The 26,522-nt window shown below is 43.2% G+C and overlaps 2 protein-coding genes across 4 annotated transcripts in view; one reads left to right on the top strand and one right to left on the bottom strand.

Annotated features, from left to right (window-relative positions):
* The window catches only part of LOC147015593 (dual oxidase 1-like), a 187,301-nt gene that overhangs the window by 100,637 nt on the left and 60,142 nt on the right, over positions 1-26,522 (top strand). For all 3 annotated transcript variants that reach the window (XM_085850495.1, XM_085850493.1, XM_085850494.1), the window contains exons 14-16: positions 7,587-7,724; positions 8,017-8,121; positions 23,664-23,866. In XM_085850495.1, coding sequence (XP_085706621.1) covers positions 7,587-7,724; positions 8,017-8,121; positions 23,664-23,866 — 446 coding nt within the window. The remainder of the gene's footprint in view (positions 1-7,586; positions 7,725-8,016; positions 8,122-23,663; positions 23,867-26,522) is intronic.
* LOC147015594 (uncharacterized) overlaps positions 1-26,522 on the bottom strand; it is a 43,235-nt gene that overhangs the window by 4,021 nt on the left and 12,692 nt on the right. Inside the window, exon 3 of the mRNA XM_085850509.1 lies at positions 8,002-8,072. Within this exon, the coding sequence (XP_085706635.1) occupies positions 8,002-8,051 (50 nt within the window). The 5' untranslated portion in view covers positions 8,052-8,072. The remainder of the gene's footprint in view (positions 1-8,001; positions 8,073-26,522) is intronic.

Below are 26,522 nucleotides of genomic sequence, written 5' to 3' on the forward strand. Positions count from 1 at the left end.
CTGGAGCCAAGTTTCCTGAAGGACTCCAGCAGCTGCTGCACTATGTCTTCATAGTTGTCTGCGCGCTCGTTCCCCAAGAAGTTGTCCGTCACAGCTTTGAAGCTCCTCCACGCTGCCAGCTCTTTGGGGTTTAGAGTTGTCGGAAAAGTTTCGTCCTTCATAATCTGTCGGATTTGCGGTCCAACAAAGACACCAGCCTTGATCTTGGCCTCCGACAAGGTGTTGCCAAACTTTTCCTTGAGGTATAAAAACCCACGCCCATTCAGATCCATTGCCCGTACAAAACTTTTCATCAAGCCGAGCTTTATGTGGAGTGGTGGAAGGAAAACCTTGGCTGGGTCGACAAGGGCGACATGCTTCACATTGTGTCGACCAGGTACATGCTCTTTTCGCTCTTCCCAATCTTTCTTCGTCCAGTGATTCTTGTCGTCTCTGCTATCCCAGAGACAAAGGAAGCACATGTATTTCGTGTAGCCTGACTGCAGCCCTAACAACAGCGCCACCACTTTCAAGTCTCCGCAGATGTGCCAGTTGAAGTCATTGTACTTGATGGAATCAAGCAGCTGCCGCATAGTCTCATAGGTCTCTGTCATGCCGAACGCGTGAGCCAGTGGGACTGATGGTTTCTCGTTGCCATTGTGGAGCAAAACAGCCTTCAAGCTGTTCTTCCCCGAGTCGATGAAGAGGCGCCAGTCTGCAGGATCGTGATCACACCCAAGTTCTTTCAACAGACCGTTGATGTCACTGCAGAATGTCATCGTGTCTTCCATCTCAAAGAACTCAGCCATGTCTCTGTGACGTGCTCTGAACAAGGATATCTTGGTGTTAGGTTCAAGTAGATTCCACTGCTGCAGCCTTGATCCAAGCAGCTCTGCCTTCGCCTTTGACAGCGAGAGATCTCTTACAAGATCATTTAAGTCTCCCTGGTTCAGAAGGTTTGATTCTTGAGTGTCGGGTTCAAAAGGTTCATCATCACCATCCTCTTCACCACTGCTTACAGCTATGTTCTGATCAGCTGGAGGTGTTGGAACGGGGTTCTCGTCATCATGAGGCACAGGTTTACGAGCAGAGACGCAGTCAGCGTACTTGATGTGACCTTTATTCTTCTTGTTGAAGCCGGCGATGCTTGTGCAGCAGAAATAACAATCATCATGATGATTCTGCGGCTCACGTCATATCATGGGCACCGCAAATGGCATGCTCGCGCGCTTGCCCACCAACCACTGAGTCAAGGTTGTGTGACAGCCTGTGCAGCAGATGTGTGGTGCCCAGCTCTGTTCTTGGTCCCCCACCTTACACCCGAAGTAGTGAAAGTCGGCGGCCTTCATTTTCACTGCTGTAGATATACTTCGCTGTTGATCTTTTTGGTATACCGACCACAGACATAACAGAAGTTGTCAGGATGATTGGTACAGGAACGCCTACTCATCTTTATCTGAAAGAAAGAAATATAACACAAGTTAACAACAATTGTACGAAATAGACATGTTAAAGACATATGTAAATTTCATTGAAATCCTGACTTCTAGGCAATGGGAATATTTCTGTTCCTGAAAATCCTGACGTGATACAGCAAAACGGTTATGATTTTTGAAATCAGTGTACCCAAATTAGTCTTAATCACTTTACACATCTCCAGTAAAAAAAAATTTTTGAAATTTGTTGTTCAGTGTTATATATTACCAGTCAAGAGCTTCCTTCTTAATGCAAGAGATCTTGAACATCAACTTTGGAATGATAAATTGTTTAATGAGGAGTGTTTTCCTTCTCGGTGACTACTTTTAGCAGCCCACTCCAATCTCTCAACTTTGCTTCTATCTTGTCCCCTAAAGTGTTCCAGTTGACAAGTGGTGAGCACCCACTTGAGGTGGACAAATGCACCCCCAAGTATTTTAGCTCATTGCGACCCCATGTCAATTCCTGAAAAGGTTTTGGGAACTCTGTGATCTGCATTGGTCCAATCAGAAGCCCAGAACTTTTCCTCCAATTTATTGTCACAGACGATGCTGTTGAGTAGACTCACTGACAATCATAAATGGCTTGCATGTCCCTTGCACTGCTGGCAAAAACAAGGATGTCGCCTGTGTATGCAGTAAATATGAGGGAAAGCCTGTTGTTTGGTACCACCATGCCAGTTAGCCTTCGCCTCATCAAACAAAGGAAGGGTTTGATGCACAGGGAATAAAGTTGGCCGGATAAGGGACATCTTTGTCTTATTCCTCTTTTGAATGGAAAGGGGTCGAGCAAGTGACCATTGACTTTGAACTCGGCATTCTGCCGACATGTACAACGTCTGGATCATGCTTACGCATCTCCTCCCCAACCCAAAAGTTATCAGGGTCTCAAAGAGGTAATCATGGTTCATTTGGTCAAAAGCTTTCTCTTGATCCAATGGAAGGAATCCAACTTGAGTCTGAGTCTTGTCCGCATACTGTATTACATCTCCGACCAGGGATATGTTGTCATATATTGTTCTGCCAGGGATGGCATGTGACTGGTCAGGGCTGATTAATTTTGGTAACACTGGTCCCAGACGATTTGACAACATTTTTGCCATGATTTTGTAGTCCACGCACAACAGACACACTGGCCGATAGTTCCTTATGTCTCTCAAGTCACCCTCCTTAGGAATCAAAGCCAAGGTTGCTCGCCCCCAAGACAATGGCATCTGGCCTGTATCACATGCTTCCTGAGCTACACTGAGGTAGTCAAGTCCGATCAAATCCCATACTTCGGTTTAAAATTCACAAGACAAGCCATCCACTCCAGAGGACTTATCCAGTGACAGGCTATGCAGAGCAATTGTGAATTCTTCCAGAGAAAATGGAGCTTCTAGTCACTCTCTGTATTCTGGAGTCACTTCAGGGAGGCTATTCCACAAAGTGCCACAAGCATCCACATCCACCTTCTTGCCTGAGTAAAGTTGAGCATAAAAACCTCAAATTCGTTCACGAACATGCTCGGGATCATTGACCAAGGAACCATCTTCTGCCAGAACACTGGATATCATCCTATGTTGACCTTTGCGCTGTTCCAAAGTTTTGAGATAACTCAGGGCATATTCATCCTCAATAAGAAACTGCAACCAAGAGCGAACGAATGCTCCTCGTGCCGTTACACGACTACACCCTTTGAGGGTGCTCTTCTTTTCCTCATAAGCGCACAATTCAGCAGGGGCAAATGTGGTTCAGCGACATTCAAGATGCAATGATTCCTCTTTGAGCTTAGCAATTTCTACTCCAATTGCTTTGCTCGACCCATACGAGTATTCCTGACATAATAATTTCAACTGTGCTTTCCTAATGTCCCACCAGAGTCCAAATGAACAAAAATCTCCTTTTCTATCCCGCCAGGCTTGCCAAAAGTTACTAAAGTTTAACAAAAAAGCTTCATCCTTGACTAAGGCATTGTTGAGATGCCAAAACCCAGTGCCACGCCTTGCCTCAGCCAGGAAAAGCTTAATCCAGAACAGATTATGATCTACAAAATGTGCAAATTGTATACCAGAGCAACTTACACTCCTGCACCAACAATGAGACAAGTAAAATCGGTCCAGTTGGGATTGAGAGATATTACCACCCCTGATACTAGTGCAAGTAAATGATTTATCTGTGGGGTGCTGTACATGCCAAATGTCTCTCAGGTTTAACAGTGTTGCCACTTGTAACACCTTAGCAGAAGGTATTGTACCCGATAGCCAAAGAGACTGCTTAAGCAGTACCAATGCTCTGCACAGAGTATGGTCCCAATCTCCTCCTCCTCAACAGAAGGACTGTGCGGCTATTTACCAACTCTAGGGAGGGATTGAGAGTGCAATTAAAATCCCCTCCAAGAATCACACTCTCTTCGTCAGGCAAGGTGAGCATGAATCTCCACATGTGATCAAAGAACCACACACTTGCAGCTCCTATTCATGGTGCATAAATGTTGACGAAGTTAACAACAAAATCTTCAAACCTTACCTTTACATGTAAAAAACGACCCAAACTGACTTCATTTACAAGTATTTCAGGTTTCACAATTGATGAAAATAGGATAGCCACTCTGCAAGATGTATCCGTGAGGTGACTGAGAAAAGCCAATCCTTGTCATTGATTTTCCCATCGGAAGGCAGCCTCTTGGGTTGTGTGGGTCTCCTGTAGATTTTGTAGTCTTTTTTGTAGTCTTGGGTGGGTCTTTTTGTGGGTTTTGTAGTCTTTCCACTGCTTTAAAGCAGTTTCAACTTTTTTTCCGACTGTGCAAACTTTGCTCAAGGAACTCTAATATTTCATGGCCAGAAATACACGAATGATGCCCTGAGGGTAGTTCCGATTCAATGCCCATTAATGATCCTCGATCCCTTCCCCAGTCACTGATGCTCTCCTCATCTTTGCTGTCTGGGAGCTCATAGTCTTTCTCCTTTGGTACATCTGCAATGTATGACAAAACGTATACCTTGTCGTCACTTGAAACTGACTTTGCACCTTCTCCTGATGACACAGATGAACACTCCATTGGTATTAACGAAGCAGTCCGTGCTTCACCGCTTGGCAAAGCTATTGGGATTGAAGACGCTTCGATGGTAGGGACAGGGAGATCATCCGTTTGATGTGCTTCGATAGAACTGTGCTCGACTTCACTGTCCACATCTACCATGGACGTCGCGGCAGCATTCGAGACCTCGGTCAGTGCAGGTAATGCCTTTGTCGCTCGTAAGACCGGTACCTTCTGCCTGTCTGTCACAACAAGAAGGGGTTCTGCAGTGTCTTTTGAAGCTTCAGTGGTGGTCCTTTCATGCAGAACTGCTGCCTTGGAGGCATCAATCATTGAATTATGATGAATCCTCATTTCAGTTGTTGTTGGTTTGTCTGGATGTACTGTGTTAGCGACAGACATCTCTGTCTCATTTTACTGACAGGTCAGTCAGGTGAGACCACAGAGTCATTCTTCGTTACCATGCCAGGCTTGTTCATGGATGATCCATCGTTGTGTTCACTCAACAGGTCTTTGGGTGCATCTGGCATCAAAGACTTCCCATGATCTGTAACTTCAGGAATAACATCTTCCTCATCTTCCATTTGCACCAAATGGGTCACAATTTGTGTCTCCTCCAAAACACTTGACCTTGCGGATCGCTTCAAGTCCTCGTCAGCTGCGTCTTCAACGTCAGTTTGATCAGCAGTCCCTTTTTCTTCTGTTTCTGATTTTCTCTTCTGCGCTCTCTTCCCCTTCCCTACCCTCACTGTCTGCCATTGATCTTCAGCAGAAGAAGGGCCAGGATGAGAAGATGATGCAGAAGCTTCTGGAGTGACACCTGTCTTTTCCTTCGGCTTGTCAGGGTACTGAGGAGTAGATACTTATTTTTAAGATAGTGGGGCAGTCTGCTCTCATTTGATCATTTGCCTTCAGGCCCTGTCACACCTTGACGTTTTAGCTAGTGTATGCCGACGTATGAAAAATTTGGCGAATACGCTGGCACACGTCGAATACGTTATGGGTAAGGTTTGTATACGTTAAGAGCACGCTGAAGCACGCTGGCATACATCGTAGTACGCCGAGCTCGTCGACAAATTTTAAGCATGCTCAAAATTTTGACGTATGCCAGCGTATGACTCACAAGTTCCGCATACGCTGGCCATAAGTTGTAGGCACGTTATGCGATAGTTGACACACGTCGACACACGTTGAGGTAATGTCTAGCGTACCCGAAACTTATTTCTAACCTTTGAGTAATGTGCTTTGAACCTATGTGTAAAGTATCTCCAACGCATATTGACATATGTAGACTATTTGACGTCTTCCGGACGACCACAGAACTTACTAAACGTGTTTCTAACTTACAGCTACCGTATAATGGCGTATTGTTAGCATTGAGGGTAATTGGTATGTAAAAATGGGGTTCACAGGAGGAACCCGTCAGTGTTCCAGACTCCATGTTGAGTAGATGTCCATGTCAGTAGTATCAGTAGTTGTAGTAGGTGAGCGTGTCAGAAGTAGTAGTAGTAGTAGTTGTAGTTCGTAGGTCCATGTCAGTAGTAGTAGGTGAGCGTGATGGGGAGGGTGTGGGTGATGATGCATCCTCCTTGCGTCCACGGCCACGGCCAGGAGACTTCTTTGCAGCATTCTTCGAAGACGGTGATGTTGACACATCGATGTCTAGTGCGGTTATGATTTGAATCGTCGAGCGGCAGCCTATTAATAGGCTATGCCACGTGATCGTCGGCGATACAAGCTGCTGCACTATGCATAAGTTAGACTATCGTTGGGCATAGGTTGTGAACGCCAACAACACGCTAAGCATTCGTTGGTATAAGTTATCTATTAGTTATCGAAACGTTCTGTGTACGTTACTAATACGTTATGCATCCGTCCAACTTGTTATGAATACGCCCAAAACTGAAAAAACATCAATAGTTCAGCGTACGCCAGCGTTTTACATTCATTTTGATATGTTGCCATATGCTGGCTAAAACGTCAAGGTGTGACAGGGCCCTCACATACAAAACAACAAGGCTCATTTGTCATATAAAATATCTTGTAACTCTTCCCTTCAAAATAAATAACAAAAAATCCCTCACATTCTGTCATTTCTCAACTCGATTGAGACCTGTCTTTTGAAAGACAGGATATAACGTAAAGGCCCTGTCACACCTTGACGTTTTAGCTTGCGTATGCTGACGTATGAAAAATTTGGCGAATACGCTGGCACACGTCGAATATGTTATGGGTAAGTTTTGTTTACGTGAAGAGCACGCATGATGCACGCTGAAGCACGCTGGCATACGTCGTAGTACGCCGAGCTCGTCGACAAATTTTAAGCATGCTCAAAATTTTTCAACGTATGCCAGCTCACACGTTCCACATACGCTGGCCATAAGTTGGAGGCACGTTATGCGATCGTTGACACACGTCGACACATGTTACTTGTCAGTTACTCATAAGTCGAAACACGTCGAGGTAATGCTTAGCGTACCCAAAACATTTCTAACCTATGAGTAACGTGCTTTGAACCGATGTGTAACGTATCTCCAACGCATATTGACATATGTAAACGTATTTGACGTCTCTCGGATGACCACAGAACTTACTGAACGTGTTTCTAACTTACAGCTACCGTATAATGGCGTATTGGCAGCGTTTAGAGGAATTGGTATATAAAAATGGGCTTCACAGGAGGAACCCGTCAGTGTTCCAGACTCCATGGTTTTTTTTTAACACTATTACAACATCATCAACATGAACAACAGTAATTAGAATATGAATAATACCAAACTGCCACATGTGTTTACTACTTCGGAAAATACGAGTACTGTATATCAAAACTTTTAACCTGCCCCCACCCCTCCCACCATTCACATTCCCCAAAAAATACTTTTCCTGTATCCATTGCGACAGCATCTCCACCATATATTGTTTCCCTTTCCACATTCCTCCCAAACCTCACCTCCTTTATAATAATCCTTTCTTCTGCTTCCTTTCTCATTTTTTATTTCTTATTTTATCCCTCCCGACCACCAAATAATATTTGGTCCTGAGTACCTGTAAAACATAGTGAAACATTTTCACCACATGGTTAACCTCCTTGTGTTCCTCACCAATGCTTTCAGGAGATCCATGTCCACAGCCAGGGCAGTTACGGATGGAAGACCTTGGAAAGTGCACACCATCTCAGCACATTGACTATTTTGAAGGAAGCACTGTGGGCTTCACCCTCTCAATCACCATACTTTTTCTCTTCCCAATCAGTAAGCTCCCACAACTCATTCCATTTTGCTTCCATTCTGATATTTCATTAGCAGGCTCAGCCAGCATATTTTGGAATACTTTCAATGATTTCTCACTGTGAAACTAATAATTGTGCAACCACATCTGTGATTTCTCTCGTTAGGGGGTCTTTGTTTAATTATGGAAAGGCATTTACAAGCGATCCTGGGATATCTTGATATTGAGAAAATACGAAGACACTTAAGTTCATTTATCCACTTGTAATAGACGTATAACTTTACATCTTGGCTAACTTACCATATCTGTGAGCAGTTTCTTTTGGAGCATTGCTTCTCTCTTCGTATCATCAAAAGAAGAGTTTGCAGAAGCTGCAGAAAAAGAAAGAGCGCAGTGTGGAGCAATCGGAATGCATTCAAGGTTGGACCGTTTACCATCACCTTCATAGATGATAAAGGTTCCCACAAACCATGCTGTTAAATCAGGTTTTAACTTGATGTCACAGAACATACACTGGTTTACATTAAGGATAAGGTTTCCACTTATATTCTATGATATATAGTTGATGCTAAGCACGTTTCAGGTAACTGGCAACATGATCTGATATTCAAATATTGGTAATTCAGACTCATTCATGTTATACAATACAGCCTTGGTGATATTTCAGTGATCAAAGCAAAATAATATCAAAGTGAGTTATTGTTTCTGTTGGCTAGTTGTATGTATCACCAACATTTTCACATCAGATCAACAACAAAGGAATGATAACAATGTTTTCCCAGTTATCTCAGTTTGAGCATGAATAGAATAGAGGATGAAAATCTGAAGATATCCCCATGAAAATAAACATCCCAAAACATTAATGGACATCTCTAAACATTTCCAAGATGAACACAACTCTTCATCATTTGAAAGGCAGTTATATAGGATACCAGATGACCCGTAAATCCGTTCGGTTCCCGTTCTGATCGATTGATGAAAAAAACACACAACATTTTAATATTATTTAGTGGTCAAACTTTAACTTGAAGAAAATTTGAGTATTTACCTCAGGAGTCATCGTTTGGCCAACCGGTTTCTCAAAGTGTATCAACACATTCTCCAAGGTTTGTCTTTGCGCTTTATGGATCGTCATACCATAAAGTCATACAAATTCGACATACAAATTTTTGCGCTATCGTGTACCGTTTTGGCTGTATTTTGGGAATATATATATATATATATATATATATATATATATATATATATATATATATATATATATATATATATATATATATATATATATACAGTAGACCCTCATTTATCGTGGGGGTTACGTTCCAGAACCCCCTGCGATAGACTAAAATCCACGAAGTAGTGACCATCTGTTTATTTTATTATTTATATATATTTTAAAGCTTTGTGACCCTCCCCACACTCTTATTAACCTTTCCCACACTCTTATTAACCTTTCCCATACTCTTATAAACATTTCCTATACTCTGAAACACTTTTTACACTCTTAAACATACGTAATTTTAACAACATATAAAATTCGAGAACGTTTGGGCGGCATTGTAGGTCAGGTCAGGTATGGGAGCATGTGCCAGAACAGCGCGTCGCTGCGTCCACTTTCCGCCGGTACTCCAGGGGCCTCCGTCTGGCCATCCCCCAGGCAGATGCCAGGCCCATCCCCATCTCCTTGAGATGATGGTCAACCTGCTGCAACCATGAGGCACGTGGTCGGCCCACTGGCCTCCTCCACTCATGAGACTCCCTCGCTGAGAGAATCTGGTAAGCAGGATCAGCATCAGGAAAACGAGCCACATGTCCATACAGCCGCAACTGACGCTCACGGACTATGCAGGTAACAAATCTCATCCGAGTCTCTCTCAGCAACCGCTCGTTGGAGACAAAATCCGAACAGCGATAGCCAAGGATTCTCCGAAGAGACCTGGTACCAAAGGAATTAAGTCTCCATCTCAGATCCTTGGTCAGAGTCCAAGTCTCGCACCCATAGAGCAAGACTGGAAGTACCAAGGACCTGAAGACTCGGACTTTCGTCCTCCGGCAGAGGTACCGGCAGCACCACACCCCATGATCCAGTGAATCCATGACTCCCCAGGCCCGACCCAGACGTCTATTGACCTCTGACTTGCAGCCAGCAGAGACATGAATATCACTGCCAAGGTAAGTGAATCTCTCCACGACCTCAACATCCTCACCACAAACAGACACAGACAGGACAGCAGCATCCAAGATGTCACCGAAAGCCTGGATCTTAGTTTTGACCCAAGAAACCCGTAATCGCAGCGGCTCCGACTCCTCATTCAGCACCTCGAGGGCCCCCAAAAGGATGTCTAAAGTCTCCGCAAAGATGACTGCATCGTCTGCAAAATCAAGGTCCGAGATCTTGACATTCCCAAACGATGCACCGCAACTTGATCTCTCTGACATCCTCCCTAAAATCCAGTCCATACAAGTGCTGAAAAGTGTGGGGGCAAGTACACATCCCTGACGAACTCCAGTAACAACTGGAAATAAGTCAGAGGTGGTACCACCACACTTCACAGCACTCTCAGTACCAGAGTAGAGTTCAGACATCAGATCGATCAGTTTTGGTGGCACCCCACGAAGACCAAGAATCCTCCAGAGGACATCCCGATTCACTGAATCGAACGCTTTACAGAGATCAACATAGGCTGCAAGCAGCCCCTGCCGAAACTCTCGTCTGCGTTCGGTGAGGACACGAAGTGCAAGGATACTGTCAATCGTTGACCTCTTTGGTGTAAAGCCTGACTGCTCTGGATGCTGGTGCTCAAGCAGATGGTGGCGAACCCTATCAAGAATTATCGGAGCAAAGACCTTGCCCGGCACTGAGAGCAGCGTCACCCCTCGGTAGTTGTTGCAGTCTTGGCGATCACCCTTCCCTTTCCAGAGAGGGACAACAAGGCCCCTCTTCCAGTCAGTTGGGATGATGCCTGTGTTCCAGGCAGAGCACAAAACTGCATGCAACGACACGAGTGCAGCATTTCCACCAGCCTTGAGAAGTTTGGCATGGATGCCACAGATCCCTGGAGCTTTGCCCCGTTTCAACTGGTTCACCGCAGCCCGTGTTTCCACAAGCGAAGGTGGACCACAGTTGATTTGAGGGTCAGCAACAGGGATTGTAACACCCTTGACATCCAACTCGACAGCTGGGGGATCAGCCTGGTACAACCGCTCAAAGTAACTGGCCCAGCGGGCCTTCACTTCAGACTCCTCTGTCAAGAGCCTACCACTCTCTGCTCGAACTGCAGTGCTCCGAGGGATGGGCTTGGATGAACGTAATGCGCGAATTCCCCTGTAAGCGGGACGAGAATCACCTGTCCACAGGTGATGCTCTACCCCCTCACAGATTCCTCGCACATAGGCCTCCTTGTCCACCCTCAGTGCACGTACAGTTTTACGCCTCAGCTCCCTGAACAGCTCAGCTCTGCCATTCAGCCTGGCCCTGCGACTCTGATCAATGGTATCCAGTGTCCCTCGAGAGACAAAATTCTTCTTTGCCCTGCGGTGAGTTCCAAGACATCCACCGGCAACATCAAGGACGGTGGTCTTGAAGGCGCTCCACAACTCTTCAGGACCCCCCAAAGCACCCAGACCCCCCAAGTGTCCACTCAGCCTGTTCGCAAACTCCTCAGCTACTCTCTCATCCCTGAGCTTGGCAACATCCAGCCTAGGCTGGGATGGTACCATTCTCCAGGATTTAAGGTGCAGCTTTAGAGTTGCTACAACAAGCCTGTGGTCAGTATTGAGGAACTGAGCACTCCGGTAGACCCTGCAGTTCTGGATCATCCTCCAACGACCGTCAATGAGGACATGGTCAATCTCCTTTGCCACACCGCCAGCGTTGGAATACCAAGTCCAGCGATGAGCTTGTAGGTGCTGAAACCATGAACCAGCCACCCTAAGTCCATGACTTCTTGCAAAGTCAAGGAACTTAGTGCTATTCTGGTTCATAGTTCCTGACCCATGAGGACCAACACACACCTCATAACCATCCCTATCAGTTCCAGTCGATGCATTGAAATCCCCCAAGACTAGAAGTGTATCTCGTCTGGGGCACTGATCAACCACAGACTCGAGTGTGGCGTAGAATGCGTCCTTCACGGTGAGATCACTCGCCTCAGTCGGAGCATAAACAGAGACCAGGGAAATGACACCTAAGGAGTGACGAATCCTTAATCTCATAATACGCTCGTTGACCGGTGTTACCTCAATTATCATTGGGGTCAGCTTATTGGACACAGCTACAGCAACTCCTTGGGTATGGTAACCATCAGAGCGACCAGACCAATAGTAGGTGTAACCACCCACCATTATCTCGCCACAATCCGGTCTCCGAACCTCAGAGAGAGCTGCAATCCCGATGTCCAAACGCTTGAGCTCAGATGATAACAGAGACAGGTGATCATCCTCTCTGAGGGATAGGACATTCCAGGCACCCACCGAAAGGAACCGCCTCAGGTTAACCCTAGGAGACCGCCGTCTGGTGGACGACACCTCAGCACCACTCCGACACACTCTCCCGCAATCTGACCCAGGGATGCTACCCCGTGGTTTCCGAGGTTGAAATTGTAGGGGTTGTAATGCATTGCATTGTAGGGGTTGAAATAAATTAAAAACTTTCACGGATAATTCATACAAACACAACACCGCAGGGTAACACTACGAGTAGCGATCGCACTTCGATGGGAAATGGACAAGACGAGATGCTGAATGCATGCTACGTGCTGGAGATGCAGAGAATGATGCTACGGTCGCTGAGCCAATCAGAACCCAGGATACAGAACACCATGCTCTGGTTGGTCGCCTCCCATCCATCAGTCAATAGCGTGCCGTGTACGATCTCACGTGGGTAAACTAGCGCGAGTGGAAGTGGCCGCATCTGCGTTTTCCATACACACGACTCTTTGTCTACTCTTCTACTGCACACCATGTACAGTATTTTATTTCTTGTGATATGTTTTAATTATTTTTTTTTTATTTTTTTATTTTTTTGGCTAGAAAATGCTTATTTTACCATAAAAGTAATTAAAGTAATAAAGATATAAAAATACATTTATACCGCAAAATCCCATGATATAAAATTATATATGTAAGAGTTAAAAATCCGCGATACAGTGAGACCGCGAAAGTTGAACCGCGATATGGCGAGGGACGACTATATATATATATATATATATATATATATATATATATATATATATATATATATATATATATATATATATATATATATATATATATATATATATATATATATATATATATATATGTGTATATGTGTGTGTGTATATATATATATATATGTATATATATATATATATTTTTTTTTTATATATATATATATTTTTATATATATTTTATATATGTATATATATATATATATATATATTTTTTTTTTAATATATATATATATATATATTTTATATATATATTTTATATATATATATATATATATATATATATATATATATATATATATATATATATATATATATATATATATATATATATATATATATATATACATACATACACACACAAGATGAGAGTTTTAGTAATGTAGTAGATGACCCGTGAATCCATTGGGTTCCCGTTATGACAGCAGTTGATTAAAAAAAATCATTTCAAAATTTTAAAGAAAAGAAAAGATAGCTCCAGCAAACTATACCGCTGAAGTTGTTTGCATTGTCAAATAATCCCGAAGAGTAATTGACTGAATCGGGAATTGATTTTTTTATAATTTTTTTCTTTGTCCGATTTGAATGAAACTTGATACTGCACACCGCAGGTGAATGGTGAGTGAGGCGGCCCTAAAATTTTTGCGCTCTTGTGTACCGTTTTGGCTGTATTTCGGGAACAAACATATATATATATATATATATATATATATATATATATATATATATATATATATTTATATATATATATATATAGTTATATATATATATATATATATATAGTTATATATATATATATATATATATAGTTATATATATATATATATATATATATATATATATATATATATATATATATATATATTTATATATATATATATATTTGTGAGGGAGATAGCGAGGAAGGTACTTGGTGTGACACATCCTGGTGTTGGCGCAGTGGTTAGGGCAGTGGCTTGGGACCCAAAAGGTCCTGAGTTCAATCCCCGTTGGGACACTGAATTAATATATGTATGTATGTATATGTATATGCATATATATATATACATATACATACATATACATATATATATATATATATATATATATATATATATATATACGTATACATATTTATATATATATATATATATATATATATATATATATATATATATATATATATATCTATACCAAGTCGAAAACACCAGGGGGTTGACTCAGCCTGCCATCCTTCCGAGGTCGGCGAAATGAGTACCAGTTGTACTGGGCCCGGTGTATGCCCCGGTTAGAATAGGTGTACCATATCCCTGTGTGTCATAAGAGGCGACCAGGGTTGCGTCAGGAAGGGAATCCGGCGTAAAAACCTATGCCAAATCATTATGCGGACAATAAAACGAATTTCCATACCGGATCGGTCGAGGCCCGGGTTACCAACGACCGCCACCGGTACCGGTGGTCAGCAGGGTACCAGTGGAAATTGTGCTACTGCTGGGCGAAGGAGGAGAAGGAGACGGGGAAGGTGAGTCCAGAGGCAGTGGGAGAGGGGGAAGGGTAGAAGTGTGGAGGTGAGAGTTGGAACTCTGAATGTTGGGACGATGACTGGCAAAGGGCGAGAGTTGGCTGATATGATGGAGAGAAGAAAGGTGGACATTCTGTGTGCACAAGAGACCAAGTGGATGGGGAGTAAGGCTTGGAGCATTGGAGGTGGTTTCAAACTGTTCTACCATGGTGTGGATGGGAGCAGAAATGGTGTCGGGGTAATCCTGAAGGAAGATTATGTCAAGAGGGTATTGGAGGTGAGGAGAGTGTCTGACCGAGTGATGAGTGTGAAGTTGGAAATTGAAGGGGTGATGATGAATGTCATCAGTGCATATGCCCCACATATGGGGTGTGAGATGGAGTATAAAGAAGCTTTCTGGAGTGAGTAAGATGAAGTGGTGGAGAGTGTATCCAAGGATGAAAGAGTGGTGATTGGAGCAGATTTCAATGGGCATGTTGGGGAAGGGAATAAAGAGGATGAGGAGGTGATGAGTAGGTCCGGTCTCAACAAGAGAAATGTGGAAGGGCAAATGGTGGTAGAGTTTGCAAAAAGAATGGAAATGGCAGTGGTAAATACATATTTCAAGAAGAAGGAGGAACACATGGTGACATACAAGAGTGGAGGAAAGTGCACACAGGTGGATTACATCTTAAGCAGGAGATGTAACCTGAAAGAGATTAGTGACTGCAAGGTGGTGGCAGGGGAGAGTGTAGTTCGACGACAGCATTGATTGCTGGTCTGTAGGATGACTTTAGAGGTGAGGTTGAGGAAGAGAGTGAGGGCTGAACCAAGGACCAGATGGTGGAAGCTGAAGGAGGAAGACTGTTACGTGAAATTTAGGGAGGAGGTGAGACAGGCGTTGGATGGTGGTAAAGATGTGTGGGATGATTGGGCAACGACAGCAGAAGTTGTGAGGGAGATAGCGAGGAAGGTACTTGGTGTGACGTCTGGACAGAGGAAGGAAGATAAGGAGACTTGGTGGTGGAATGAGGAAGTACAGGAAAGTATAAGGAAGAAGGGGTTGGCGAAAAAGAAGTGGGACAGTCAGAGATGAAGAAAGTAGGCAGGAGTACAAGGAGTTGCGGCAAAAGGCAAAAAGAGAGGTGGCAAAAGCCAAGGAAAAGGCATATGACGAGCTGTATGAGAAGTTGAATACAAAAGAAGGGGAAAAGGATTTATGCCGATTGGCAAGACAGAGGGATCGAGCTGGGAAGGATGTGCTGCAGGTTAGGGTGATAAAGGTAGTAATATAGTAGATGACCCGTGAATCCGTTGGGTTCCCGTTATGACAGCGGTTGATTAAAAAAAAAATCATTTCAAATTTTTAAAGAAAAGAAAAGATAGCTCCAGCAAACTATACCTCTGAAGTTGTTTGCATTGTCAAATAATCCCGAAGAGTAATTGACTGAATCGGGAATTGATTTTTTTTATAATATTTTTCGTTGCCCGATTTGAATGAAACTTGATACTGCACACCGCAGGTGAATGGTGAGTGAGGTGGCCCGAAAATTTTTGCGCTCTTGTGTACCGTTTTGGCTGTATTTCGGGAAAACATATATATATATATATATATATATATATATATATTCTTCTTCTTCCTCTTTCGGCTTGTTCCCGTTAGGGGTCGCCACAGCGGATCAACCGTCTCCATTTCGCTCTATCCTCCACATCTTCCATTGACACTCCAACCACCCGCATGTCCGCCCTCACCGCATCCGTGAACCTCTTCTTTGGCCTTCCTCTTCTCCTCCTGCCTGGCGGCTCCATCTTCAACATCCTTCTCCCGTTATACTCCGTTTCCCTCCTGTGCACATGTCCAAACCATCTCAATCTCGCCTCTCTCACTTTGTCTCCAAACCGTCCTACCTGCGCTGTCCCTCTAATATACTCATTTCTTATCCTATCCATCCTCGTCACTCCCAACGAGAATCGCAGAATCTTTAACTCTGCCACCTCCAGCTCCGCTTCCTGTCTTTTTGTTAGCGCCACCGCCTCCAAACCATACAACATAGCTGGTCTCACTACCGTCTTGTATACTTTCCCCTTCACTCTTGCAGCTACCCTTCTGTCACAAATCACTCCTGCAACTCTTCTCCACCCACTCCATCCTGCCTGCACTCTCTTTTTCACTTCTCTCCCACACTCTCCGTTAATTTGGACAGTTGATCCCAAGTATTTAAACCAATCCACCTTCCCCACCTCAACTCCTTGCAGCTGCACCATACCACCACCCTCCCTCTCATTTACGCACATGTACTCCGTCTTACTCCAACTGACTAACATTCCCCTTCTCTCCAGTGCGTACCTCCACCTCTCAAGGCTCGATTCAGCCTGCTCCCTACTCTCCCTGCAGATCATGATGTCATCCGCGAACATCATAGTCCATGGAGACTCCAGTCTGATCTCGTCCGTCAACCTGTCAACTGGTGCTCATTTCGCCGACCTCGGAAGGATGGCAGGCTGAGTCAACCCCCTGGTGTTTTTGACTTGGTGTTATATATATATATATATATATATATATATATATATATATATATATATATATATATATATATATATATATATATATATATATACACACATACATATATACAGGTGTACATATGTATAAGGCTCCACGAGGAGTGATGGAAGCGACATTTTTTAATGATATGATTATGATAGGCTCAGATGATAGGGTAAGGGTTAAAATAGTGCTGTATAGTCCAGGAGCAAAAGGCAGATATTTTAGTGAACCTGGTTTTGCCAGATAAAGTTTTTTTTCTATGCTGTCTCTTGTCGCCTCGGGGTAGTCTTCATGATTCAGGGGGGTGACTGTTCGTAACCCTTGGGCAATTTACTATACTCGTACGTGCCCGTAAAAAAAAAAATAATAATAAATAAATAAATAAATAAACCACACAGGCCGTTTCTTCGCTCTCACGTGCCCATACGTGCGTGACCCGGAAGTTCGATATTATTCGCAGTTACGATTATTCGCAATTTATTTTTAATACCCAATTTTTAATTGGCGCCAACGTATTTTACCTTTTCGCAATGTTGTGGCAAGGAAAAACAAAAAGAGAAGAGAAGAGAGAGAAAAAATTTACTTACTGGTTCGGAGCATACCAGCACTCTGATGTTCCCGAAATTTATACACTGTCTCATCTGAAAACGATCATAACTTGGGCCATTGTGTTTATCTATAAATGCGCATAAGAAATAGAGAAATTATTAGAATACACGACGTCATCACTCTCCGGAAGCCCGTACGTTGTAACCCGTAATGGGGAACGTGGCTGTGCTTCCCTTCCCCATCGGCCACGCCCACGCAACAACGTGTCTTGCCATTGGTTTGGTAAATAAATGGCCATAACTTGGGAAGCACTTGTCCGATTAATATCAAACCTTGAAAAGGCACATCCTCAGGTCCCCAGCAACATACCTGGCAAGTTTCAATTAGATCGGACCAGCAGTTGTCGAGAAACAGCGGTCAGACACACACACACACACACATTGCTGGAATTATAGATAGATTAAGCCTTTTATGCCGGTTACACCCAAATGCACCCCAAAGTACTATTTTTTTTTGCGATATCTTGTAAATGGCTTTGACCAAAAGTCATCACATTTATTTTTCATCATTATTATTCACAAGACAAGTATTTTACAGCTGATGTGGACACAATTTGCCCAAACTTGATGGTTATTTACCCTTTCCTGGCATACCGAGGGGATCATATATACCCCAAATGTAGGCCTACATTTCCTGCTTTGATCTGTTTATCACCCATGCATATTAAGATGAAATATTGGCTGAGAGACTTCATTAGTTAGTTAAACTGACAAAAGGTGGCACTCTTGCATTGTTTCAGATATAAGCACATGGCTGGGCACCACTCCCACTCTGCTGTGCAGGTTTGTCATGGAATAGGCTCCCAGACTTCCAGTTGTCAAGCTTTATATGAAGTAGTTAGTAAAATAGAATCTCCAGATTAAAATACTAGACAAATTCAGATTGTATAAATTTCATTTTTACAATGACAATTATCAAAATGGGCATGACAGTTGTTGTTGGGTGCTGCCCTCTTTTAGCAGGGAACCGTACTAATAAATGTGAACCTTTGTATGGTACTAATATTCAGGCACAGTTATAAAATGCTTTCTCCCAGGTTAGAATCTAATTTTGACTTATTTATTTTCAAGGTTGACATTTTATGGAGTCTGATCAGGAAAGATGTTTCTTCCAGTGGAAGTTTCGCTGTGAAACGAGGAAAGACCCATTAATCACCGCAACCGTTGTTCGAATAAGTAATATCATACGATGTAGCAAGATCTATGGTGATGGGAAGCATTTTGACCTTCAGGAAGCATTGAACCAGATTAGTCAATTTACTATAAAATGCCATAAAACCTGTGTCTACATAATACAAGCAGTCGACAAACAGATCGTTACAAACGGCAGAATGACAGAGAAGCAGACTCTGCAATACCTCGGAAGTCGCTGTCACCAATTATAGTCCCAGATGATGTGAAACTGGCCCCAGAATATGTTCTTGAAATAATCAGGTGTGGTTGCAAAAGTGAAAGTCCCTGTAATTCGAGAAGATGTGGTTGTTAAGTCAGAGGTCTGCCTTGCACAATTTTCTGTGCCTGTTATGCAGTTGGCTGCTCACGTGTGCAGCAGCATGGTTTGAGGAGATTGGGGAAGCAACTCGTAGTAGCAGATTATTTGTTTGTTTGACGAATTTAATTGATCTTACGGTCGGTCAAACTAAACACATTGAGTGTCTTACCCAGTCTATTTTTCATCAATGTCAGCTGGTCGGAAAGCAAGAGATGATGTAAAAATCCCTTGCCATAATTTTGGATTGGTTTTTGTGCAATAATGCGTCAAAGACACCTGTTGTCTTTTGATGTTCAAATGTTTTGTGTTGGGTAAAATCTGTCAGGAATGGGTTAATATTGAGTATTGTCATTATTCTATCATATTAAGTCATATTAATATCATATTAGTCATATCATATGAAGTCATTAGTCATATTAAGTCATTAGTCATATTAAGTCATCAAGTTGTTTTTGGTTTCCTTATTTGTGACTAAAGTAAGGATGAGGAGGTTATTGTGCAATCATATGTTGTCTGTGTTCAAATTTTATGTCCTGGGTTAAAATAGCCTCGTAAAGGGTTAATACTGAGTAATTCACAATTGTTTTATATCTTAAGTTGTTTTTGGTTACATAATTTGTGAATAAACATCGACACAAGCAAATGTGATGATGTTGGTTGGGTTCATTGCAATAAATAGTGAAAAAAAACTGATTTTTTCATTATTTATGTGTTTACCGGCACAAAAGGGTTAATATAGCAATTTGCCCAAGGGTTGCAAATGGTCACCCCCCTGAATCATGAAGAGCTACCCCAAGGCTATAAAAACAGCAAAGAAAAAACTTTATCCGGCAAAACCAGGTTCACCCCCACTGCTCACGGACTAATATGGCATTGACTCCAAAATGGCCGATGTGTCCCTTCCATCACTCGTAATATACTAGACGACCCGTGAATCCGTTGGGTTCCCGTTGTGACAGCGGTTGATAAAAAAAAAATCATTTCAAAACTTTAAAGAAAAGAAAATATAGCTCCAGTGAACAATACCGCTGAAGTTGTTTGCATTGATCAAATAATTCCGAAGAGTACTTGACTGAATCGGGAATTGATTTTTTAATAATTTTTTTCGTTGCCCGATTTGAACGAAACTTGATGCTGCACACCGCAGGTGAATGTGAAGTCAGGTGGCACAAAAAATTTGTGCTATCTTGTACCGTTTTGACTGTATTTTTAGAACATACATACATACAGACATACATACATACATGCAAACTAGATAAGAGTTTTAGTTATGGATAGACAGACAAAATACTGTTGATTATCCCAGAAGTATGACTCTATCAGGAAGAATGTACCAAGTTTATTCATTTTAGTTTCAGAAAGTCCTCCTGAATGTTAAAATAATGTAAATTAACCCGAAATGTAAAACAAATTTTTTGGCTTTTTTTGTCTCTACAGTTCATAAGGCTCATGGAAGAGCTGTCACACGCACAAATTATGCATTGATATGCAAGCAGAGAGAGCAGACAACACAGGACTGGACATCAGTCAAACGCTGCTGTTGACCTTGGGGGAAGTTTAAACCCAGAAGATATTGGGGCCGGTGACGCAATCTTGTGGTGGTATTTTCATATTTTCATAAAGCAGTCTTGGGGACCTTTTGGGAGAAATTCCACACCCCCTCCACCCCCGGGATAACAGCCCACAGCATTTGCCTGTGCTCTATCTCCTACAAATGGATTGTGTGTGTGTCATGATTTTTGTGTCTGTTAATTACGTAGTCTATTATTTAATAATGCAGGATTGCAATGTACCTTTTGACCATTTAGAGTTTCGATTACTGAAACCCTTTCGACCTTTGATGACCCTTAAGATGCCAAAATACCCAAAAAGACCATGAGGACCCAGGAGACCCAAAAGACCCCATGGATCTAAAAGGCCCAAAAGACCCCGAGGATCCAACATACCCAGAAGTCCCAAAATATTCTTCGCCACCCTCGCCAGGACTTGTTTTGTGTTGTTTTGTGTAGCGCTTGTGTACTGGTGTGTTATGTAATTCAGAAGAGACGTCATTAGAAATGCCGCTTTATAACTGCTGTCAGTGACGACCGGTATCAAGATGACCTGCTTTGATTGGACACCTGACCCTGACCCTGACCCTGACCCATGATGTTTTTTTATTATTACCTCCACCACCAAAGATGAAGGAAGTTATGGTTTCACCCCTTTGTGTCTGTCTGTCTCTGTTTGTCTTTGTACAGGATATCTCAAAAGGTTGTGGATGGATCCGGATGAAACTAGGTGGACAGGTTGGGTGTGTGACAAGGAAGAAATGATTCGATTTTGGTGAAGATCCAGATCCAGATCCGACTACTATAATTTTTTAAGTGATTCTTCACCATTGAGAGAGAGGGCTAAAAAATGATTATAGAGCATGATATCTCAAAATGTTTTGGATGGATTCGGACGAAACTTGGTGGACAGGTTGGGTGTGTCACAAGGACGGATGAATTTATTCGATTTTGGTGAAGATCCAAATCCAGATCTGGATACGAGAATTATTTAATTAGTAACGTGATTCTTCACTATTGAGAGATAGGGCCAAAAACGATATTGTACCGTATAGCATGATATTTCAAAAATGTATTGGGCCTGATATGTTCTCGTGAATCAGGCATTACGTGGTGGAGGTATGCACTCCACCGAGTGCCCTTCTAATTATTCAATTTAATTTAGAATGGGATTAAAATCAATTCAATTCAAATCAAATAGAAGACCAAGTCGGTACAGTCCTGCATTGGAGTAATCAGAAGGAACCCAAACAAGCAAAAAGTAAAGATAAGGTCATCAGGAGGAACCTGGATAGGATTCACATTTCAGCTGTTATTCCAATATCCTCAAACCCATCCAGGCGCAGTCAAGTGAGCCTTATTCAAAAAAAAAAAAATAAACAAAAATCAAAAAGAGCCCAGATCAAAAACATTAAATAATTCTTGCTGCCAGACTATGCATCCTATCAAGTTGAAATTTAAAACATGTATTCACCACCATTACTACATCATAATTCTGAAGTTTCATGTCGATTGATTAAGCAGTTCCAGAGGAAACATTATTTAATATTTTTCTTCAATCCAATATGGCTGCCAAACCATGTGACCAATCAATTATTTTGTTACATACTTTTACAACCAAGGTTTGCGGAACATTTGTGTGAATTCCAACAAGGCTTGCGCAGAACATCTTGTTTCTCGCAACTGTGTTGACCACCCATCTTGTGCCATGGAACCGTGAGGTTGCAAAAGGGCATAAAAACATTTGAAATAGAAGTATGGATGATGGATGTGTGCAATCCGTGTATATTTGGTGTTTACTTCCTGTGTCGAAATGGTTGCCAGATCTTGGTAAAGGGCATCTGTGTGGAGGGTCTGAGAAGTTGCTCTGACTAACCCTGGGAGGAGGTGAGGTGAAATTGGGCAGGTTAGTGGTGCTTCAAGTGCTGAAGGCTGCAGCTACTTCCCTGAGCACCACAGTGTCTTGACATCAGTGCCATCTAACAGGGCTGGGAAAAAAATTGACCAGTAGTTGTGGAAAAGCTGAAATCTGCCAAATAATATACAAGAGCTGCAACAACACCTACTCCACATACTTCGATCTCAGCTTCTATGTGGAAAGTCTGAGGGTTATGTGTGAAAAAAAGATGGATGTGCTGGAAAGAGGTGGGGGTGAGGGGGAGAGGTTGGGAATGATTCCAGGAGGTGAAGGCAACACAACTACAATTTATGGGACTGAGGGAGCACAGTTGCAACAAATGGAGAAAATCATTAATCTTAGTATTTGCTCGTAGACTGTTGATAAAAGTGCATACAACATGTAGGAATGGAAGAAAGCACAAGATACAACACTGCAGAGGAGTTGGTTTGAGAGATGGGAAGAAAGATGTAAAAATGAATAGATGTGGCACCTGGGAAGACAATGAAGTGAGGAGTTTGTGGAGAAGTACGTGTGGCCAGGCAAGCTTGCAGTGTCATGGACAACAGAACAAAACCCTTGACTCAGTGGAAGAAGTCCAAGAAGCCTCTGTCAACCTATGACAATTTATCAAGATCCTTTTGGATTCTGCTTCTTTGAAAAAATATGCTAAAAATACACAAGGTTTTTATCTATCTGGGAAGGCCATTTGGACGAGTGGAACTGTAACCCAGACTGGTGAGGCATACTCCATGTGAGTTTGAACAAATGCCATCAGGCATGCTGCAAAGCCAAAGTAGGCTCTGACCCTGGAGAACGCGGTTTGTTGTGTCCAGCCCAAAACAGTTCATATTTGAGTGCCAAGAATCTCTGCATCTCTCCTTGTTGAGGCAAACGAGAAAAGTGTTTTGTTGATAAATTATCCACTGCTCATGGAGAGGCAGTTACCTCCATGAGTGGAAGAACCAAGCATTAGAAGAGTCTCACAGTATAAATGATTTGAACCTGGGATTACAGCTCATGAGATGAGACTGAGAACAGGACGATGAAAGCAAACCCTCAAAAAAGGACCAATAGTAAATGGCAAGAGGTAATGATATTCCAGTTCTTTATAAGTGGTATAATCCTTCTCCAACTCTTTCCCAACATGCCATACCCTCCTCCCCAAACCCCACAGCAAATGAATGGCTGGGAAAATCAAAGGGCAGCCGGGAAGTTCAGCTGAAGATTATGGATCCGGCCACAGTGCAAACACTGGATCTACAGGGTAAACACCTTCGCTCAGTGTGCTTTTGTACCCTTCACCATGTGACCGCACGGCATGCAAACGACAAAGGAGGACGGACACTTGTTCTACACGTTCCCAAAGAGCATGACCTGGTGAGTGATGCTGGCACCACAAAAATGAGAGCAACATTTCCACAACCCTAAACAATAAGGGATGATCGACCATAATGGATTGTGATACAACGTATCTTGGAATTGTGATTCAATCTGATCTGGTGTGATGCCTGCCATTGATGAAGCCCCATTGGTCTTCTGCAGGAGTTATAGACCAGGAGTCATTTGAGTGATCCAATTTAGTAAAACTCCACATTCAGTAGACAAAGGAAATTTGACCATGGTATGAGCTCAGATTTACTTGTGCAAAAATGTCCACATTACAGTTTAATCCCAAGGATAAACTGGACTAATGTATCATTGGACAGGTAAGGTCAAGCCGGAATATATCTGTGGCTTGGTACAGGTACCTGCACTTGTAAACCCGGACTACGCTGTTGCGTGGTTGGGTTGTCAGCGACGAAACCGTTTCCCCCACCATGTTTTCTGCTAAGGAGGGTGTATGACATGGACACCCAAGAGGATTAAAAACAAAACGTGTCAAAGGGCGGAAGAGCTCCTTGGGACCAACGGCCATCCATTTCTAGTGCCCAACTGTGTCTGCGGAAGTCCTCCTACAGCTGGGTTACTTTTTTTTCCGGAGGTTGGTGGCAGAATTTGCACACCAGTCACGGTAAAACCATTCACTCCTCAAAATGCACTAAAAACGCAAAGAAAACTGAAAACCCATTCCATGGGAATACCTCCGATGCAGCTGCCCTGCAAAGGGCAGCTCACTGGATGACGGGATTGGGGCAAAGCCTTCGGGACCCCCACTCTTTGATGAATGGAGGAAAAACACGCGGTAGCCTTGCCAGGTTGGAACGCAGTAGTGTGTGTCAGGGTGCTACTGAGGTGTCGTCCACCAGACAGCGGTCTCCTTGGTTTAACCTGAGGCGTCCCTTCGGGTGGGTGCCTAGAATGTCTGATCCCTAAGAGAGAATGATCACCTGCCTCTGTTATCATCTGGGCTAAAGTGTTTGAACATTAGTATTACAGCACTCTCTGAGGTTCGGAGAGTGGATAGTGGCGAGATCATGGCGGGTGGTCACACCGACTATTGGTCTGGTCGCTCTGATGGTTACCATACCCAAGGAGTTGCTGCAGCTGTGTTCAATAAGCTGACCCCAACGATAATTGAGGTAACACCGGTCAATGAGCATATTATGAGACTTAGGATTTGTCACTCCTTACGTGTCACTTCCTTGGTCTCAATATATGTTCCGACTGAGACGAGTGATCTCATCGTGAAGGACGAATTCTATTCCACGCTCGAGTCTGTGGTTTATCATTGCTCCAGGCGAGATACTCTTCTCGTCTTGGGAGATTTCAATGCATTGACTGGAACCGGTAGGGATGGTTATGAGACATGTGTTGGTCCCCATCGTAATGGAACTGTGAACCAGAACAACACTAAGTTTCTTGACTTTGCAAGTAGTCATGGACTTAGAGTGGCTGATTCATGGTTTCAGCACCTGCAGGCTCATCGCTGGACTTGCTATTCCAATGCTGGTTGTGTGGCAAAGGTGATTGACCATGTGCTTGTTGATGATGGTCCAGAACTGCAAGGTCTACTGGAGTTCTCAGTTCCTCAATGCCAACCACAGGCTTGTAGCAACTGTGAAGTTGCAGCTTCGGTCCGGGAGAATGGTACGATCAAAGATGAAAGGGTAGCTGAGGAGTTTGTGAACACACTGAGTGGGGATTTGTTGGGGTGGGGGGAGTGTCTGGGTACTTTGTGGAATCCTGAAGAGTTATGGAGTGCCTTCAAATCAAGACCACCATCCTTGATGTAGCCGGTTGATGTCTTGGAACTCACTGCAGGGAGAAGAAGAATTTTGTCTCTCAAGGGACACTGGATACTATTGACCAGAGTTGCAGGGCCAGGCTTAATGGCAGAGCAGAGCTGTTCAGGGAGTTGAGGCGTAAAACTGTATGTGCACTAAGGGTGGACAAGGAGGCGCATATGGGAGGAATCTGAGAGTTTAGAGCATCAATTGGGTCAAGCGATTCTCTCCTGCTCCAAGGGGAATTCGTGCATTGCGTTCCTCCAAGCCCATCCCTCGATGTACTGCACTGAGAGTGGAGGGTGGGGGGCTCTTGACAGAGGAGTCCGAAGTGAAGGCCCTCTGGTCCGGTTACTCTGAGCGGCTTTACCAGGCTCATCTACCAACTGTTGAGTTAGATGTCAGGGATATTACTGTCCCTATTGCTGACCCTCCAATCAGCTGTGATCCATCTTCATTTGTGAAAATTCAGCCTGTGTTGAACCAGTTGAAATTGGGTGAAGCTCCTGGGTTCTGTGGCATTCGTGCTGAAATTCTCAAGGCTGGTGGAAATGCTGTACTCACATCATTGTGTGCAGTTCTGTGCTCTGCCTGGAACACAGGCATCATCCCAACTTATTTGAAGTGGCGCCTTGTGATACCTCTGGAAAGGAAAGGGTGATCGCTGGGACTGCAACAACTTTGCTCGGACAATTCTTGATCGGGTTCAACACCATCTGCTTGAGCACCAGCACCCAGAGCAGTCAGGCTTTACATCAAAGAGGTCAACGATTGACACTATCCTTGCTCTTCAGTTTCTCACCGAATGCAGATGAGTCTTGGCAGGGCCTGCTTGCAGCCTTTTTTTTGATCTTTGCAAAGCGTTCGAT

Source organism: Eptatretus burgeri, chromosome 12 (assembly GCF_056783735.1).
Source record: "Eptatretus burgeri isolate ZD-2024b chromosome 12, Ebu_testis_v1, whole genome shotgun sequence".
In the NCBI taxonomy this organism is placed as follows: Eukaryota; Metazoa; Chordata; class Myxini; order Myxiniformes; family Myxinidae; genus Eptatretus; species Eptatretus burgeri.